The sequence below is a fragment of the Danio rerio genome, chromosome 7 (genome assembly GCF_052040795.2).
Source record: "Danio rerio strain M-AB ecotype USA chromosome 7, GRCz13ab, whole genome shotgun sequence".
Classification (NCBI taxonomy): Eukaryota; Metazoa; Chordata; class Actinopteri; order Cypriniformes; family Danionidae; genus Danio; species Danio rerio.
In genome coordinates, this window is record NC_141027.1 from 26,878,996 (window position 1) to 26,897,247 (window position 18,252).

Here is an 18,252-nt window from a genome sequence, read left to right on the forward strand (position 1 = left end):
CTTGAGCATTTGTGCTCTGCATCTTACATCTCCAAATGTCACCATGTGTTCATTTACCTGTTGGCATTGTCGTCTGTGGCATAAATAATTTATAATATTAAAACGTGTTGCAAATCCTCACAATGCAATCACATTAAGAAAACGTGATTCAAATACTCACAACACAAACAAAGTTAATCAAACGCTCTGCAATTTCTCGCAACACATGCAAATAGCACAAAACACAATGGAAACGTTTCAAGGGGACCCAAAAACGTGACAAACCTGGCTGGGATTTGCTTATTGTGCCATGACTATTGCTCAGTGAAGTTGTAGGTGATCTTTGAAAGATCTTTTTTTGTTTGTTTATTTTAACAATCTTGTAGGAGCCATTTGGCAACTTTGCTCATTGTTCCACTAGGTGGTGCTCTTTAAACAGGCTTTATAAGTGGGAACGAACATTCAGGTAACAGGTGTTGCTAGACGGAAGCACATACAGTTTTGACCACACACACTAACACACACACTCACACACACAAACAAACGCTCACGCACATTCACACAGAGAGCCACGCACATTCATTCATTCATTCAAAAATTCGTTTTGTTTGTAAGTCACGATATGCGGCAGTGTTTGACTTCTACGAACAGAAAATTACCTGGTAGGAAATTTGTGAACTATTGGAGTTTGCAACTGCAATAAACATAAAAATCTACAGAAACAAGTAAGACTGTTCATTTCATTTACACTTCAGCAGCCAGAGGACAATGTGCGTCAGCTGGGTGCCTGTCTAACAACATCTCAGGGACTTCAAGCAATAGACTTAGCCTTTACAATCCTGATTACACGATTCCCTTGTTTTTTTTTATTATTAGCCTAATTAAAAATAAACCTAAATAGATGGGTCTTTCAAGTTTTTGGGTTCCCTTAAAATTTTTTCGTTGTGTTCAGTGCTATTTGCATGTGTTGTGAAAAATTGAAGCACATTTTCTGCATTTGTTTTTTGTGGGGTTTCTTAAATTGCAGCACGTTATGCTCTTTCAACCACCATGATTTTGTTCTCTTTGACTCATAGGATGGAATCACTGGATTATTTGCAAATCCAGATATTCCTGTTTTGTGCATACATTTAATATGCATCTTTGGATGGAAACATGGCTAGTGGCATTCATAGTAGAAGGTCAATGGCTATACCATTTTCCAACATTCTTCAAAATGTGTTCTTGTACATTCAAGAGAAAAAAGAAAGCTCTAATATGTGCTAAAGTGAGAACTGCTCCTTTAAAGAGAATTTTTTGTTCACTGCAATCACTGGACTTGCTGCATCCAATACTTTAAATATTTATAAAAGATGAATCACTGTCTGACCATCTGAGATTGTCCATGGATATAAACATTACAGTTATGATTTTCAATAGTATCACATTTTACCATTACCATCTTTTTGTAGCTTTTGACTTCTGAAAAAGTGTTTGGACCCAGAAATGTGACGCATGATGACAGACTTAACAAGTGGGAAAAAGTATGATGCTAATAAATAATGCTGTATTGCTGTCTCTATAGTTCAATTGCTGTGGGGTGAACAGCGCTGAAGACTTTGATGATCAGAGTCTGTTCAGACGGCTCAACCCTAGCAGAATAGTGCCGGAGGTCTGTTGCCAGAGAACCGATCTGATGATGAGCAAGGAGGAGTGTCTGAGGGGAATTATGCCAATCCGGAACAAGGTCAGCAATGACTCTACAAATTAGTAGGTGAAATCAGATGAACGGCGAAATAAAATAATGCAAATGTGTTTTTAATTGAGAAGAAGAGTGGTCACTGTGTTTGCATAATAGCTTTCATAATGAAAGAGATATACAGTAGATGGGTCAACGATGAGACATTTTGGTGTTTGCATCTAATCGAAATCAAAGTTAGATAGAAATCTTTTTAGATACAAGAGTTTATAACATTTGTGAAATAGAATGTCCATCACACACACATACACCCCACACATAGTTAACACAATAAATTTTATTATATTTCTAATGATTAAAAACTTATTGCTGGCAAATGGGTACTAATAGGGGAGGCAGTATTTAGGATACATGTATTTCGAATGCGTATTTTAAATACAAAATTGTATTTTGTAATTTGTATTTGATAGGGTTTATGAAAATAGCTGAATATTTTGTATCAAAACACTTTAGTGTCTTGTATTTTTGTATTTGTAAAATACTGTAAAATACTTTGTTAGAAATCTACATCAAGACATCATATACAGTTAAAGTCAGAATTATTAGCCCCCTTTGAATATTTTTCTTTTTTTAATGTTTCCTAAATGATGTTTAACAGAGCTAGGAAATGTTCATGTATGTCGATCATATTTTTTCTTCTGGAGAAAGTCTTATTTGTTTTATTTCGGCTAGAATAAAAGCAGTTTTTAATTTTTAGAAAACATTTTAATGTGAAAATTATCATTGTATAGAAGTATCTTTATTATTTACTGTCATCATGGCAAATATAAATAAATCAGTTATTAGAAATGAGTTATTAAAACTATTATGTTTAGAAATGTGTTGAAAAAATAGGGAAAAAATAAACAGGGGGGCTAATAATTCTGACTTCAACTGTAAATGCACTGCTGATTGGTGCTTTGGATGTTATTGACTCTTTCATTTAAAAAAGATTTGAAAAAATCTTAGGAGAAAGTGTATACTGTAATAATTATAGTAGTTTTGGATGAATTGCTGTTGCCAAATGTTTGTCGGTGAAACAAACAACATACAAATAAGTCTTACAGTGGCAATTCCCACAGTAGTTCATTGGCTGTTTCTAATCCCAGTAGTTAATCAGTTGGTGCACTGTATAGTTAATGAAGCCTTAAGATGTGACATGAAACACAAATATTTGATCATCAAAAACTCCTAATAACAGTTTTAACATTGAGTATTGAAGAGTTCAACAGCAAAACAAATAGATTTCTGAAAAATTCTGTGAAAAGTTATATGAACTTTTTATTTAACACTCTTATAATATTAAGAGGTTGAATAACATTGTACAGAGGTGATGGTAATATTTCTGGTCACGTTTGTTATCAAATATTGTTTACTTTACCAAGTCAGTTTAATGGGGAAGGGCTTGATCCAATAGGTCTATTGATGGAAGATTTGCAAAGAAATGTTATGCTTTTTTGTAAAAGTTTTTTGTAGTCTTTTAGAAACACAAAATACTCTATTTTACATTGATACGTTGTGACTGTTGTATTTTGTAGTTTATTTTGATACACCTAAACTTAGTATTTCGCATTTTATTTTTAAAAAAATTCAATGTATTTTTGCCCATCCCTAAGTACTAATACTAATTTAAAGAACAGTGGCAATGAATTGAGATTTAAAATAACAATTCATTAGCATTTTAATATATCGTCTAATGATTCATGCTTTAAAATTAGCAATAATTTGGTATTTAACCTGGGGCAGCACAGTGGCTCAGTGGTTAGCGTTGTTCCCTGTGTTGGCTTGGGTTTCCTCTGGGTGCTCCAGCTTCCCCCACAGTCCTAAGACATGCACTGTAGGTGAATTGAACAAACTAAATTGGCCCGTAGTGTATGTGTATGAATGTGAGTGTGTATGGGTGTGAGTGTGTATGGGTGCATAAAAAATATGCTGGATAAGTTGGTTCATTCTACTGTGGTGACTCTTGATATATATATAAAAGGACTAAGCCAAAGGAAAATTGATGAATGAATAATATTTAACCTACTGTTAGACTGAATAACACTCTTCTGTAAATCGTGTATTTAGTGTTTAATCATTATTTTGTGTACAGAAAACAAGACTTACAATAATGTATCCAAATATTAAACAATATAAATATAACATTTATTGTTTTGATGCTTGAAAAACACTTTTCATCTTTGACTCATACACTTTCTCCAATATAGATACAGGAATTATAACTGGTTAAGAAATGAATAACTTTGAGTAGCTTGTAATAAATTAAAAATGCAATATCTGTTTGTTTTCTCATAATAAAATCCTCTTTGAAACAGGGCTGTTACTCGGCAGTGGTGGACTATTTTGAGACGTACATCTATATGGCTGGAGCACTTGCAATCGTGGTCCTGACAATTGAAGTAAGGTTATGAGTTTTTGCTTTTTAATATAAAAGGCAAACTATGACGTGAGAATGTAGATCTAAAAAATAATGATAAATCGTTTCGCAAGAAGTATAGTTTGTGAGCACCACCTAGTGGAGAGAGCAAGAGTAGCTTGGCTGTGAAGCTGGGAGTAAACGTACTGTGTTTGGTTAGTTTAGACCAGGGGTTCTCAAACTCAGTCCTGAGGTCCTATGTCCTGCAGATTTATACTCCAACTTGCCTCAACACACCTGCAAGGATGTTTCCAGAAAGCCTAAGAGCTTGATTAGCCAGCACAGATGTGTCTGATTGGGGTTACAGCTAAAATCTGCAGGACACCGGAGCTTCAGGACTGAGATTGAGAACCCCTGGGTTTAGACTATAAATATTTTCAGAGCATTATTAGACTGTTAATTAATGAGTTAGTTGGCATTTACTTGTAAGCTACTCGTAATTAGCAGAATGACTAAAGGGGACCATCATCCGAATAAAGTGTTAGCAACAATTATGCTACTAATACCGACTGCTAGTTCACATTTAGTTGCATTGTTACATGTAGTTAACAGGAAAGCTAAAGGGGACCATAAATGAGCATTGACAGGTTAAGCAGACAGTCAAAAAATACTTTGAATTAAGATTTTGCAAGACAATCATTTATTATTATTATTATTATTATTATTATTATTAATATTAATAATAATAGTAGTAGTAGTATCATTGTTTTATAAATGGCATGTAGCTGCACATTTAATTCAGTTTAGTTTCAGTTTCCTTTATTTTTGTCATTCAAAACATCACAATAATTTGTAATGCAGAACGAAATTGTTACATCGGACCCAACAAAACATCAAAAATACTTTAAAAACCTAACATAAGCTTTGTAATTTTATAAATATATAAAAATATAGTTTTAAAATATAAATATATATATATATATATATATATATATATATATATATATATATATATATATATATATATATATATATATATAAATCACAGAAGGGAATAAATACATAATTGAATAACTATTGAACAGTTTGTTATAATAGTTAAAATATTGTAAATATGTGCTAGTTTAACTTTTTATACATTTACTATTACGTACTAGTAATCAAAAGTATTTAAAATATGGTTTTATTTAAAAGTCTTATAATGACAGGATAAAAATTGCACAACTGCACTGATTTGCTCCTCAGGCTTCGGTAAGACCTGCTTGATGTATGAGTGTGAGCAGACTATGGCCAGGGTGGGTTGGATCCCTTAAAATGCTATTTGCCCTATAGACAAACATCGTTGTTGATACAGTTCCTCAATAGATGTCATTTGGACTCCAACAGACCTTTCGACCACTTGTAGCCAACTGAGTAATTGTAAAAACTATATCGAGCAATTTTAGTTAGCTGATAAATTGTAAAAACTATTTCGAGCAATTTTAGTTAGCTGATAAAATGTAAAAACTATTTTTTTTAGAATTGTAGTTAACTGAATGTTAAAAGAGGAGCATCACTATAAATTGTTACTGTATTTTTGCAACTTTAATGTAGTTGTTACTATGTTTGCATTAAACTAACTTTTATTTGTTCTTTCTCTCTTCTCAGCTGTTTGCCATGGTGTTTGCTATGTGTTTGTTTCGGGGAATCCAGTAATCTTTACATGCTGTATATAAAGATATTCTGAGGAGGAAGAACATGGTATGGCACGGAAGACGGTTTTTAAACAAGAAAACACTTATATATTTGCCATCTCTATGTATATTGTTGTGTTGGAATATCTGAGAATTGCCAAAAATTTGTCAATTGTACTTCACAGCTGGGACTCTGAGGTACTCATTTGTGAAAAACAAAAGCAAAACTCATTAGTTAATTAAGAGTTGCACCTATGGCAGTCCTTTACGGTCAACAGAGGGACACCTTGCACTGATATTTGGTTGAATATTTATAGATGAGAAAAGACTGATTTGTACCTCTTATCTACAGTAGATTGTTCACCACTGCTCCGGAGCCATGCTTACGAAATACACTGTGCAAATGGAAGAGTGTCTGTGAAACAGAGACGTTTGATTTATGTGTGTGTGTTTGTGTTTCTGTAAAAAAATCTGAGAGGCCAGCAGCTTCTATAAAGTAATGTTTTTTTGTGAGTTGCAACCTTGAATATTTTGTGATTTTACCAAAACTGTGCTGTAATTGTGTTGTATATTGTACATGACATTGAATGATATTAAAATAAAAAAGAAAATCCTGATTGTGTATTCAAATAGTTTTTTCTGTGTTCATTCATTCATTCAAATCAAGCAGACGAGAGAAAAAAACTGTCGTGACAAGGTGGCCAAACTGAATTAGGAGGTAGGAATCTTGATGTTCTTATCATTTACAGCGAAATGCATCATGAAATAATATCTAGGATTTTTAAACAAATCTTTGCGGAAAAGAGGATTTACAGTTGAAATACACAGAAAATGCAGCATCAGTGGACACATCAGGCCAGTGCATTGATTTCTTTCAATGCAAAAAACACACAGGTAAGAAACAAAGTGCCTTAATCTCAGTTTGATTATTTTCTTATGTACTTGCAGGTGATATATATGAGGCCACAACAGGAACCACGTGATGTATGGAGGGATAAATTAAATCTCACTTGAGTTTCTTATGATGCTTTAGTATGTTGAACAAGCTTGTCATTAGATTTACTGCCAGAGTATATATATATATTTTTTTAAATAAGTGCTAATAATCTCCTGACCACTGAGAGCATCAACATGTTCAGTGATTTGTATTTGCTTGATGACCTGTAATTATTTTCTGAGTGCTAACAGCTCATTTAATTTTGTTTTCATGCTCGACAAGCAGAAAAATCAACAGTAAATGAGTAAGCTATTTATAATACTGCTATTTATACTTGTTACTTGCATTTAGTGGTAGATTAAAGATAGAGCTGCTTTTGTAATCTGTAGCTTAATCAATTCAGGTCATGCGCACTTTCATAATGAGGTGGGAAAGTTCAATGAGATCTATCAGAAATGGGAACCAAGATTTATAAATACTTATTTAACAGATGTCTAATGTCTGCAGGGACAGAGAATCCAACAATGTGAGAAGCCAAAAATTATTACTATCCAGTTTATTGACAGATATACCTTTTCTACTTACCCTAAAGTACATCCAGTTTTCAATTGGGGTCTTGCTAAGCATAAATGATGTGACTTGTAAATATTGCCAAGAACAGTAGATTTATATAAAACATTCTTTATTGCAGCTCAGTAGTTAAAAAAAGAGTGGCAGATAATCCTGATATATAATCATAAATATTTAAAGAAGTTCACCTATTCAGCCCTCTTACAATTACTATACAATACAATAAATGTTCACAGTATTCAAAAAACAGTGGGTGAAACATACCTGCGATGGCTACTTACAATGTTTGACCATACCATGAGGCCACGGTATATTTTGTGAAAGTTCATGATAATGACAACATGATGGGCACACTTTCAAATTCTATTTGTTTTAGTTCTATTTATATTAAATTGAACATACTTTTCTAATGGTTGTTAATTGAGTCCAAATTTGATATATTTTATCAGTATTCCCAATTAGACAGTAGTGATTTTGAATGCACTGGCTGGGTAGGGGGTAGGCCACTATGAGCACTGGATGATAAATAAAACAAAAACGTTGGTTGCAATTTAAATCGCGCATTTAACTGAGAGCTTAAAACTTAAAGAACTAACACACAGTGAAATTTCAAATAAATAAACTGGTGATAATACAATACAGGCAATGTCTCTCATTTGACTGAGAACTGAATGTTAAGAACTGAAACAAGCACTTTTCTGCATACTCAACAAACTAATCCCATTCTGCACCAACTACATGGAATTCATCTGGGTTAATGCTTTTGGTCCAAACATTTTGCTTCTGCCCCGTGTTTTCTTTGATTTTCTCTCTACATTGCTTTCGTCTTTTCTCAGCCTCAGATAAATTCCCGAGAGCCGGGTGATCTGGATTGGCACCCAAAGCTTGCTTTCTTCTGAAATGTAGATTTCATGTGTGGTTATTGACATAACCTATTAACATTATAACATATAGATTTAAATATAATTGCTGACTTGGATATAAATTCTATTGTTCTATTGTTGTTAATTATGACATACTGGTGATAATACAGCATATGTCTCTTATTTGACTAAGAACTGGATGTTAAGAACCGAAACATGCAAGCATCGTTCTGCCTCAACAAACTCATTCTGCACAAGCTAATGTGGAATCTCTCGGGTTATTGTTTTTGGTCCAAACATCTTTGCTTCTGCTCTGTTTTCTTTGATTTTCTCTCCATTCCCTGCTGAAAAATCCAGCTTAAACCAGCCTAGGCTGGTTGGCTGGTTTTAGCTGGTTGACCAGCCTGGTTTTAGAGGGGTTTTGGCCATTTCCAGGCTGGTTTCCAGCCATTTCCAGCCTAGTCTTAGGCCCCGTTTACACTAGTGCGTATTAGTTTTAAAACGGCGTTTTAGAATGAAAACGATCCGCGTCCACACTCGCGTTTTACCCAGCGTTTCTGAACTGCTCTCCGTCCACACCAAAACGCTGAAAACGCACATCACGTGACCACACACACACACTTTGGTAATCGCTGGAGCCCATCTACCCAGATGAGAGCTCTGCTAGTCGGACTTCTCATCAAGCATCTCCCGCTGGATCTAATCTCACTATATTTATTAAACGTGATATTTCATTCATCTTGTTGTCTTTATCTAACGACATATTCCCTGACTTTGGTCACTGGAATCTATTACTTGTTCTCAGGTAACGTGTTTTGGCTGAGCGCAAAGATAAGTTAATGATTAATGTAAGCACGTAGCCTACATTCTGTATATTGACTGATCGCTTGCCTTTATTTCCTATAATGTATAAACTTATTGTATGTTATACTTTTATAATGGCCATTATCGATTATTAAAACTGATATTCAGCAAAAGAGAGGGTGTGTTTCGTATTTTCACTGAAATTGAAAGGAGGCAGTTGTTATCGGCTCCGTTTTGTTATAAATATGCACACAGTGAAGATGACTCTCATGCAGCACGACGCCTCAACATTTCTGCTGTCTGTTTAGTTGTTAATATTAAAATAAAAATAGGCAGTTCCTTATATCAAGTTTACATTTTATTGTTGAGAAAGTGAAACAACGTAGCCAAGTTGATGTGAATGAAGTTATAAAGTACACTGTTCCCTGTGAAGATTGACGCGTGTCCTCGGTATGTTTTCCATATCAAACTGAGAAGAAGAGATGCAGCCTTGATCAAACTTGCGAAGTCTGAACTTACACGGAGAAGATTCAGGACTGAACTGTGTGTTAGGCTACTTAATATTGAGGAAAAGCCCCAATCAGAGAGGCGAATGTCTGCAGCCCCGCCTCCGTTTTCAGATATCTCCGTCTTTCCCCATCCACACTGAGACGGAGCTGCAGCGTTTTAGAATGAAAACGGCCTCTCCAGCGTTTTCGAAACGCTCCGTTTTCGGCGCTCGAGAACTCCGGCGTAGTGTGGACGGATGGCGTAACCGTAGCAAAACTTATGCGTTTTCAAACTAAAACGCATTAGTGTAAACGGGGCCATAGCTGGTCAGGCTGGACAATGACCAGCCAAATCCAGCTAAAACCATCTCGACCAGCCTGGTTTAAGCTGGACATAGCTGGTTTTGGTTGAACTCCCAGCTTGGCTAGGCTGGTCAAGCTGGTTTTAGCTAGTCATCTCCTAGCCTGACCAACTTAGACCAGGCTGGAAATGAATGGAAACCAGCCTGGAAGTGGCCAAAACCCCTCTAAAACCAGGCTGGTCGACCAGCTAAAACCAGCCAACCAGCCTAGGCTGGTTTAAGCTGGATTTTTCAGCAGGGTTGTTTTCGTCTTTTCTCAGCCTCAGATAAATTCCTTATGGATGATTGGCGCCCAAAGCAGCTTTCTCTTCTGCTAGCTGAAATGTAGATTTCGATGCTTATGACATATAACCTATTAACATTATAATAGACATAAATATAATTGGTGACATATATAAATTGTGTTAATAATTATGATCACTTGTGCCAACAAAAATGAAATATTTCCTAAGTATTTTGGTGGAGATTTGCCTTAATGTCTTCCTCGCTATTGAGAATTGCAATCCTCAATACCCTTTCCGTCTCCTTGCTATGAGTGCCGCTTTAGCTACTGCATTAACCTTTTGCCGATGCCTAGCAACCCTGCCTTTGTTTGCAGACATCTAAATAAATCAATAACACAAATCGTTATTGTTATGGACTGTTATTTATCATTGATGTAAAGTGGAGAAGGGCTTAAATAGGAATATGCTTTTTCCTATTCTTTTTCTGGAAATTTAGGCTATTTGTTAAATTTGTTTTGCATAGTCATATTAGGCTATTTGCTTTGGTTCACAATTAAATTTGCTTAAGTCAATAACGCAAATAATACTTATAAATACTAAATTGCATTAAAATATTTTAAATTAAATGTAAATACGGTGTGAATATTGTAACATATACATTTACTGTACAATGTCATTCAGTGTAACGGATGACACTGTGGTGAAAACGCCAACCTTATTTCACCAAGTAGGACAAGTTTTAGGATTGACATCTATGTTGATCCTAGGATGTTTACTGTATGGGATATGTTTACTGTATATGTCAAGTTTTCAAGACTTCAAGGTTTATGCACTTCTACATGATTGCTATCCAATTATTATTCCTCTCTGATTTTGGGAGTATTTTACAGTTATGGTTGGGTTTAGAAATAGAAAGTAGGATTATTTTTTTGAACAAAAATTATGTTTCAGGATCAACATAGATGTTAATACAGGATCACATCGTATTTGCCAAAATCTTGACGTGCATGGTGAAAACACTGGAGATTTTGTATTACCCTGAATGACTTTGGCTTAAATTGCAGGCTATCAAGGCCAAATATATTAAACCATGCTCTTGACAAATAAAGATAACACAATTACTAACAATAATCATATAATAATAAAAATATATTTATTAATCAACAATGACTTATTTAAAATAAAATCATCAATAAAGTTGTTTTTGTGAGTTTACTCAAGTATGTTGTATTATACTTCTCTAGTTTCTCACACTGTGACATATTTAAAAGCAATAAACTCACCTTCTGTAGCACCACACTGTCCTCATGGTGCCCTCTGATGATGTCAGTTTTATAATGATTTCAAAATGCCCTCTAGATGCTGTTACTATGAAAGAACTCTAACAAACCGAATATCTGGGCCAAAAGTCCCCTGGTTATTTCAATGCATAAGAAAAACAATACCACTTAGTTTTAATGTAATACAGCAAACACTTTGTACATTACAAAAACATAGATATTTTAGTGTATTATTTATATTTATTTAATGCAAAATCAAAGTTTGGACCTTTACATTGAATGCCATTTTTTGCAGGTTAAAACATTTCATTCATATTTGACATCAAAAGTCATTAACAACAGCAGTCTACACTTAGATCTAAGAATTTCAGTGTATATAAAATCACTTCTGTAGATTTCATTTGATGTGGTCACAAAAATGTGACATATAGCACTTGATCCATATAAAGCTGCAGTTCCATCCTGTTCAGTTTAATTACATTTCACAATACCTTTGACTAATCACTAATTTCCTAAAACTGCAGAAATTAACCGCATAGAAAACTAAGAATCTTCTCATTTATCAGTTTTCACAACTGATCTGAACTAAGGAAATATTTATTCAAACATCAAAAAAGTTTAAAGGGTACACATCATTCCTTCTGATGATTCATATTCAAAAGTCCACAGTTACGCTTACATCCAACTTTCTGTCCAACAACTGTATTTCCTTCTCCACCTTTTGCATTTTCAAGGCTCTGTATGCCATTTCCTGCTTTCTGTTGTTGATCTCTGTTTGGAGATACTTCTTGTATAAAGTCTTTACATCTTCCACAGGTTCCTTTAAAAAGACAGCATTAGTTATTTATCATGTATTGTGTGTTAAATATTATATTATTTATTTACTAATCAGCAATATTCAATGATTTTAAAATTAAACAGCAGCAAACTCACAGAGTCCTGCTCTTCATCTGATAACGGTGGTTGAATCAGGGTAATTCCATGCTCAATCACTGAAATGAGGTTGTGTCAATGATGTATATTTACAGCAGGGTCAATTAATGAAGACAACTGAAGGTTGTGGTGCACATATACCTTTGACATAACTGCTGCAGCCAGGCATATCAGGCATATCTCCTGGATCAGAGCTGCAGCCACCAACTATGCTCTCTATGATAGGACCGTCTACATTGTTCTCTATTGGTGGCTCCTCTTCATCTATGTACTCCTCTTTTGTTTGGACCAATCCCATCTTCTTCAATGCAGCCTTTCTCTTGTTTGCTAAATTATACGTATTCATGGAGTTAATAATAAAAACAAACATTTAAAGCTCTTAATTTTTATTAAATTAAAAGAGGCCCACTAGAGGGTGCTAAAGGTCTACAAAAGATTGCACAGAAAAACAAGGAAAAGGTTGATGATAATAATTTTAAAGTAACTGCCATCTCTACCAAATGGTTGACTAAGTTTTGACTCTTTTAAATAATGAGTGTCATTTAAAGAATGACTGTCCTAAATAATGGCTTGCACTTTACAGCATTGTAGGTTTATAAAAAAAATCAAACAAACATAATCCTGTTGCACTACACATTGGTTTTATTGTACAAAAAAAAAAGAAAGAAAAACAATAGTTATCAGTGTTATTATTACGGTTGCCCTTTTTTCTTTTTACTGTTAACATTACTATCATTACATTACTTTCTTGTCTCTCACCACTGATTGGTCTCTTTCTATCTATGTTTTATTTCTAAGTTATTTGCTTCATTTATTGACTGTTATGCATGCTGTTTTATGATATGTATCTTTTATTTTCTCTTTCTCTTATGTGTGTACTCTGACATGTTCACCTGTTTACCTTTACATGCACTCACGCACACATACTGTACATGCAAACATGTGCACCTGAGAGTATTGATGTTGTTTTTTTTGTTTTTTCATCTTTTTTTTGTTGTTGTTTTGTTCTCTTTGTATGTGCTCCTAATGTATGTACCTCTTGCATACCCCTATGAGAATCTGAAATATTTAAAGGCATACTAAAAAAGAAATTATGATTTAGTATTCAATTTGTTTTATTTTGATTATATTTTTAAATAAAATGGTCTTACACTTCAAATTTTCAGATTTCTCACACTATATGTATTAATTCCTGGTACTTTTACCATAAACTGACATTTTAGATAGAGGCTGGTATTTTTAGAAATTATGGGATGTGTTGGGATGTTATTTTCTTCCTGGTGGGGCAGTTAAGGAATAATGAACATTTGTTTTTAATCCACATGCCATACGAGATGTACGTTGTGATATGCTGAGAATCTAGGTATTAACCAGTGCAATTATAATAATAAGTAGCACATTTAATGTACACGAGGAACTGGTCTGTAAAATAAAGTACTGCCAATAATGAAGTACATAATATATCTTACTGAGAAAAAGAAACAGAATATGCAATTCCTGATTAACAATTAACATTTTTACAATATAATTTTAAAATTTCCCCTCATTATAATGTTTATGGAACTTAAACCACAACAAGGTAGATTAATCTTAACAATTTTAAACCTCTCAAAAAAGTGACTAACCACTTTGAACGACGTTCTTGTATTTCGTCTTCACCTGCTGCCACGTTCGTCTTGGTCCCAAAGGATTGGATCTGCCATTAAAATGTAGGATTGAAGAACAGCGGAGCGGAATTGTTGTAATTAAAAATTAATTGTACTTACGCATTTAGTTTGCTGGCTATTTTTCGCCACGCATCCTGACGGAGTCTTGCAGCCGCTATAGTATTCCCTTTGGTTTTTATTAAATGTCTAACTTCGTCATATCCTTCCATTAAAAGTTGCAATTCAGCAGCACTGAAATAAGCAGCACGCTGCTTAGCCATGTTCATCTTGACTTTTTGTTAGAATAAACAACAGTCTGTTTGTAAATAGTCTGAAACCTAAATCCGAGATGTGGACCGAAACCCCATTTCAGGTACGGACTCGAGCTAGCTCAACCCGGGCTATGCGAACTAATTCGGGCTTTGTTAAACCACGGTCGAAGAACGGGACCCAGATGCCTGTTTCTTGCTTAAAAACATTAGGCTTATAGAAAAGGTTGCTCTAATATTCGAAATAATGTACAATAGTAGACTTTTAAGTTATTTACGCCGTATGAAAAAATGGTGGCTGAATCGGTGAGATGATAGCTGTTGTTTGTGGTTGTGTGTAAAATAACCGAACGAGCTAGCTATCTAGACAGCGAAGCAAAGTATTGTCGTACCAAACATGCTGTCTATATAGGTGGCTCTGTAGGTTTTAAGACACAGTCATTGATTACATTCGTTCTTCCTCTACAGCAGATGGCGCGACGCAACCCAAGTGACAAGAAATCCGTGCGTTAATATACACGAAGGACAGACAAATCTCTTCTTTCCTGTCAGCTGTCCTTTTAGTGTAAGGAATGTGTTGTGGGATGATAAATAACATTCAACTTAAATATTCACCATACTGGAACGACAAATGAAATAATGTTTGCGGCGTGCTGAAGTTTGAGGCCGTAAGCTGGACATCGTGAAGGTTAGTTCATGTTTTTATGAGGGCTAACGTAGCCTGTCTGCTATCGTTAGCGAGTGTGTTTTGGAATTGTATTCAACTCAGGAAAGGACTTATTTTGTTTAGGATGGTCAAATACGGCCTGGTTTTATTACTAAAGATGAACCATATAGAGATAAGTGGATTTTGGCATAAGTAAATAGCAAAAAATTGCATTAATGAATTATTCGTAACTGTTAGGTTGACCATTAACTTACTATAGAATATTTGCAACGTTAACACATAATAACATTGATTGATTGATTTAAAGTTAGTTGATAACTTTGATTGACAATTCGTTTTTGAACGAACAGTCATGTAATTTCATTGTGAATAGTTTCTGCAGTTATCTAAAGAACAATTAACGTTAACGTTAGAATAGTCCGTCATGTAATCAGTCTAGAAATTCTGATGAAATCCCACATGAATAAATCCTATAGTAATTCATAGTAAATAAATACAAAAGTGCTTTTGAAGCATACTATAGAATCGTGTATTATACTGTATGTATTTTAGTTTTTAAAACACGTTGTTAAAGAATGCTACTGCATACTGCAGTATTAACTACTCAACTGATAAACTAGAAATACTGTAGTATACTTAAATTTTTAATACAGCAAACTGTGGTATATTGTAGTAGAGTATATAGTTGTAGAAAAAGTTAGTTGATAAGTTTAGAATTCTATAATTGTATTTTCACAGAAAACGGAGAATTACTAGAGCAGATTAATTCAAGTACTTTCAGGTAGGAATAACTTGAAAATACACAATGAATTACTATTGTATTCTTTTAATTTGGGATCAATTAGGGCTGCACAATATATCGGTTCCGCATTGATATTGCAATTGTAATTATTCGCTTTAATGAGATCGCAGGATATGTGATGTTAAGTTTGTATAATAATTTATCATTTGCTTGTGTTTTTGATTACCGTGATTGTATTATGATTTTTAAAAGCATTAAGGTATAAGAACTTGTACCATTTGTGACCTTAACTATGATTAATTTTATTGAATTATTTTTAATTTTATCTTTCAGTCACTGTACTTGAATACTGTCAGACTCGTAAAGTGATAAAACACTTTATTTCAACTGTATCTTTTTCTTGAGTGTGTTTATAGATTGTTATGCATAAATTCTCACTATAGAAATGCTCTGCAAATAGCACAGGTCACAATGAAAATTTGTTGGAAGACCCCAAAAAATTTATAGATTGTTTATTGGTTTTTATGGAGATGCAAATAGTAAACATGAATTTTTCTCTGACTAAACATGTGCATGAAAATACTCCTAACAGATGCAAATACAGAAATGCACTGCAAATAGCACAAACCACAGTGTAAATGTGTCAGGGGACTCCAAAAAATGTATAGATTATTTATTAGATTCTATGGAGATGCATTCCCATTGCTGAATCATCCCAACAGATCTAACATTTATATATTTTTTCCAAATAGAGATATCTGGTGAAAATGTATTCATATCGCAATATATATCGCAATATAAAAAAAATTGCAATATTGGATTTTCCAATATCGTGCAGACCTAGGATTAATCATAATGAGAATAATTTCATTAGACTGTTCAACCATATATCATATCAGAATTTCAACAAGCAATGAAAGTAATTAAAAAATTTTTGGACTCATCAGTTATAAAATCAGAATTAGAACGATCATACAAAACATGAAATAAGTAGAACTGAATAAATGAATCAGATTTAAATTTTTCAGATTTCATAAATTAGAATGAAGTAATTCATTTATTTTTTAGTATTTTTATTATTTTATATATATTTTTTGTATTAATCCTTGATTATAATTATCATAATAAATTGATTTCAACTTGATGGATTAACTGCATTATAAATTCCATTCAATTAGTTGGATCAAATATATAATAAACTGTAATTTAAACAATCAGTAACAACATGTTTATATTTAATTTCTGAAATCACTTAAATCAAGCATATAGCTAGTTAATTTATTAAAATCATGTATGTCCTTGAGAACATTTAATGATATTCTCTGACATATGTTCATATACAGTACATCAGTGCTGTTAATGCATTCTGAGACGCTCTTTTGTGTCGTTTCGCAGTGGTTTTGTCCGCACAATGTCTGATCTGCTTGAAGCTTCACATGGTTGATTGAATTCCGCCTCTGAAGACATCAACATGCCAATATTGAGTCACAGTCATAGCGCCACCTGCTGGCAACAATAAGTTTGGCTCATAACTCAGCCACAGAATGTCTGAACTGCTTGAAACTTTACATGGTTGATAAAATTCCTCTACTGAAGGTATCTACATGCCAATCTTGAGTCACAGTCATAGCACCACCTGCTGACAGGAGAAAGTTTGGCATAAATGTGTGATTTTCTCAGGTTGTTTATATATATCGGCCAAAATTAATATTGTTCGCTGTTCTCTGTCATCCTGAGGCCACCGGGGGCGGTGAGCCCGGGTGCGAGGTCCCTATCATCGCTGCTTGCAGCTTTAATTAATTTATTAAAATCATGTATGTCCTTGAGAACATTTAATGATATTCTCTGACATATGTTCATATACAGTACATCAGTGCTGTTAGTGTATTCTGAGGGGCTATTTTGTGTCCTTTCGCAGTGGTTTTGTCTGGACAGGCTCATCATGTGTGCATCAGGGAAGTACGGTTCACGGGGCCCTGCTCTCATACCCCGCATGAAGACTAAACACCGGATCTACTACATCACCCTCTTCTCTGTGGTCTTGCTGGGATTGATCGCAACAGGGATGTTCCAGTTCTGGCCTCACTCCATTGAGTCTTCAGCCGAATGGAGTCTGGACCGCCGCAGTGTGCACGATGCTCCTTTGGTCAGGATTCCTGTGAACAGTCCTATTCCTGGGAGGGGTGACCTGAGCTGCCGGATGCACACCTGCTTTGATGTTTATCGCTGTGGATATAATCCTAAGAACAAAATCAAGGTAATGCACAAACAGAGAATGTCTTATCTAATTTTTAAACTTGTTTGCTGGATGTCATCCCTGTGCATCTTTTAATTAAGAAAACTTGCAGTAGCATTTGCAAATTTGAAACATCATGTTAGTGAACATTCGGAATCAGCTCACGATGCACACTAAATAAACAAGCCACCTGTGAGAGACACAATCTTTCCTCTCCCTATGCATCAGACACTATAATAAACAATAAACACTCCATGTTTCTGAGCAATCCTGGCTGTGCTTCACACAGGTGAGTGGGCTTGGCAATCACTCATAAGGAAACATACTCTTTCCTCTATCAGGCTGTATTTACACTGCAGATCTTGTTGCTAAATTCAATTTTGTGACTGCATCCGTTTTTTTTGTTTTTTTTGACGACCCACTTACATCATCTTTTGTCTGCATTTGCACTGCACATGCAAAGAAATAAAGAGCAGGCGCTGACTGACCGCTTATTTGGCCAT

The 18,252-nt window shown here is 34.4% G+C and overlaps 3 protein-coding genes across 13 annotated transcripts in view; 2 read left to right on the forward strand and 1 right to left on the reverse strand.

The window, feature by feature from the left end:
- tspan18a (tetraspanin 18a) overlaps positions 1-6,345 on the forward strand; it is a 58,066-nt gene extending 51,721 nt beyond the window's left edge. For all 9 annotated transcript variants that reach the window (XM_087259108.1, XM_087259112.1, XM_087259107.1 and 6 more), the window contains 3 exons: positions 1,544-1,705; positions 4,015-4,098; positions 5,703-6,345. In XM_087259108.1, coding sequence (XP_087115234.1) covers positions 1,544-1,705; positions 4,015-4,098; positions 5,703-5,750 — 294 coding nt within the window. In that variant the 3' untranslated portion in view covers positions 5,751-6,345. The remainder of the gene's footprint in view (positions 1-1,543; positions 1,706-4,014; positions 4,099-5,702) is intronic.
- Positions 6,346-11,483: 5,138 nt separating this feature from the next.
- Positions 11,484-14,431, reverse strand: si:ch211-107p11.3. The gene is made up of 5 exons (NM_001386565.2): positions 13,956-14,431; positions 13,815-13,885; positions 12,331-12,516; positions 12,190-12,248; positions 11,484-12,076 (listed from the first exon to the last, which is right to left on the reverse strand). The coding sequence occupies exons 1-5, from the start codon at positions 14,114-14,116 to the stop codon at positions 11,912-11,914; spliced, it is 642 nt and encodes a 213-aa protein (NP_001373494.1). The 5' UTR covers positions 14,117-14,431; the 3' UTR covers positions 11,484-11,911.
- A 195-nt stretch (positions 14,432-14,626) lies between these two features.
- ext2 (exostosin glycosyltransferase 2) overlaps positions 14,627-18,252 on the forward strand; it is a 43,463-nt gene continuing 39,837 nt past the window's right edge. Inside the window, exons 1-3 of one of the 3 annotated variants that reach the window (XM_087259251.1) lie at positions 14,627-14,792; positions 16,909-17,327; positions 17,432-17,770. In XM_087259251.1, coding sequence (XP_087115377.1) covers positions 17,456-17,770 — 315 coding nt within the window. In that variant the 5' untranslated portion in view covers positions 14,627-14,792; positions 16,909-17,327; positions 17,432-17,455. The remainder of the gene's footprint in view (positions 14,793-16,908; positions 17,328-17,431; positions 17,771-18,252) is intronic. The other 2 variants (XM_087259250.1, NM_001008400.3) reach the window with 2 other exon arrangements.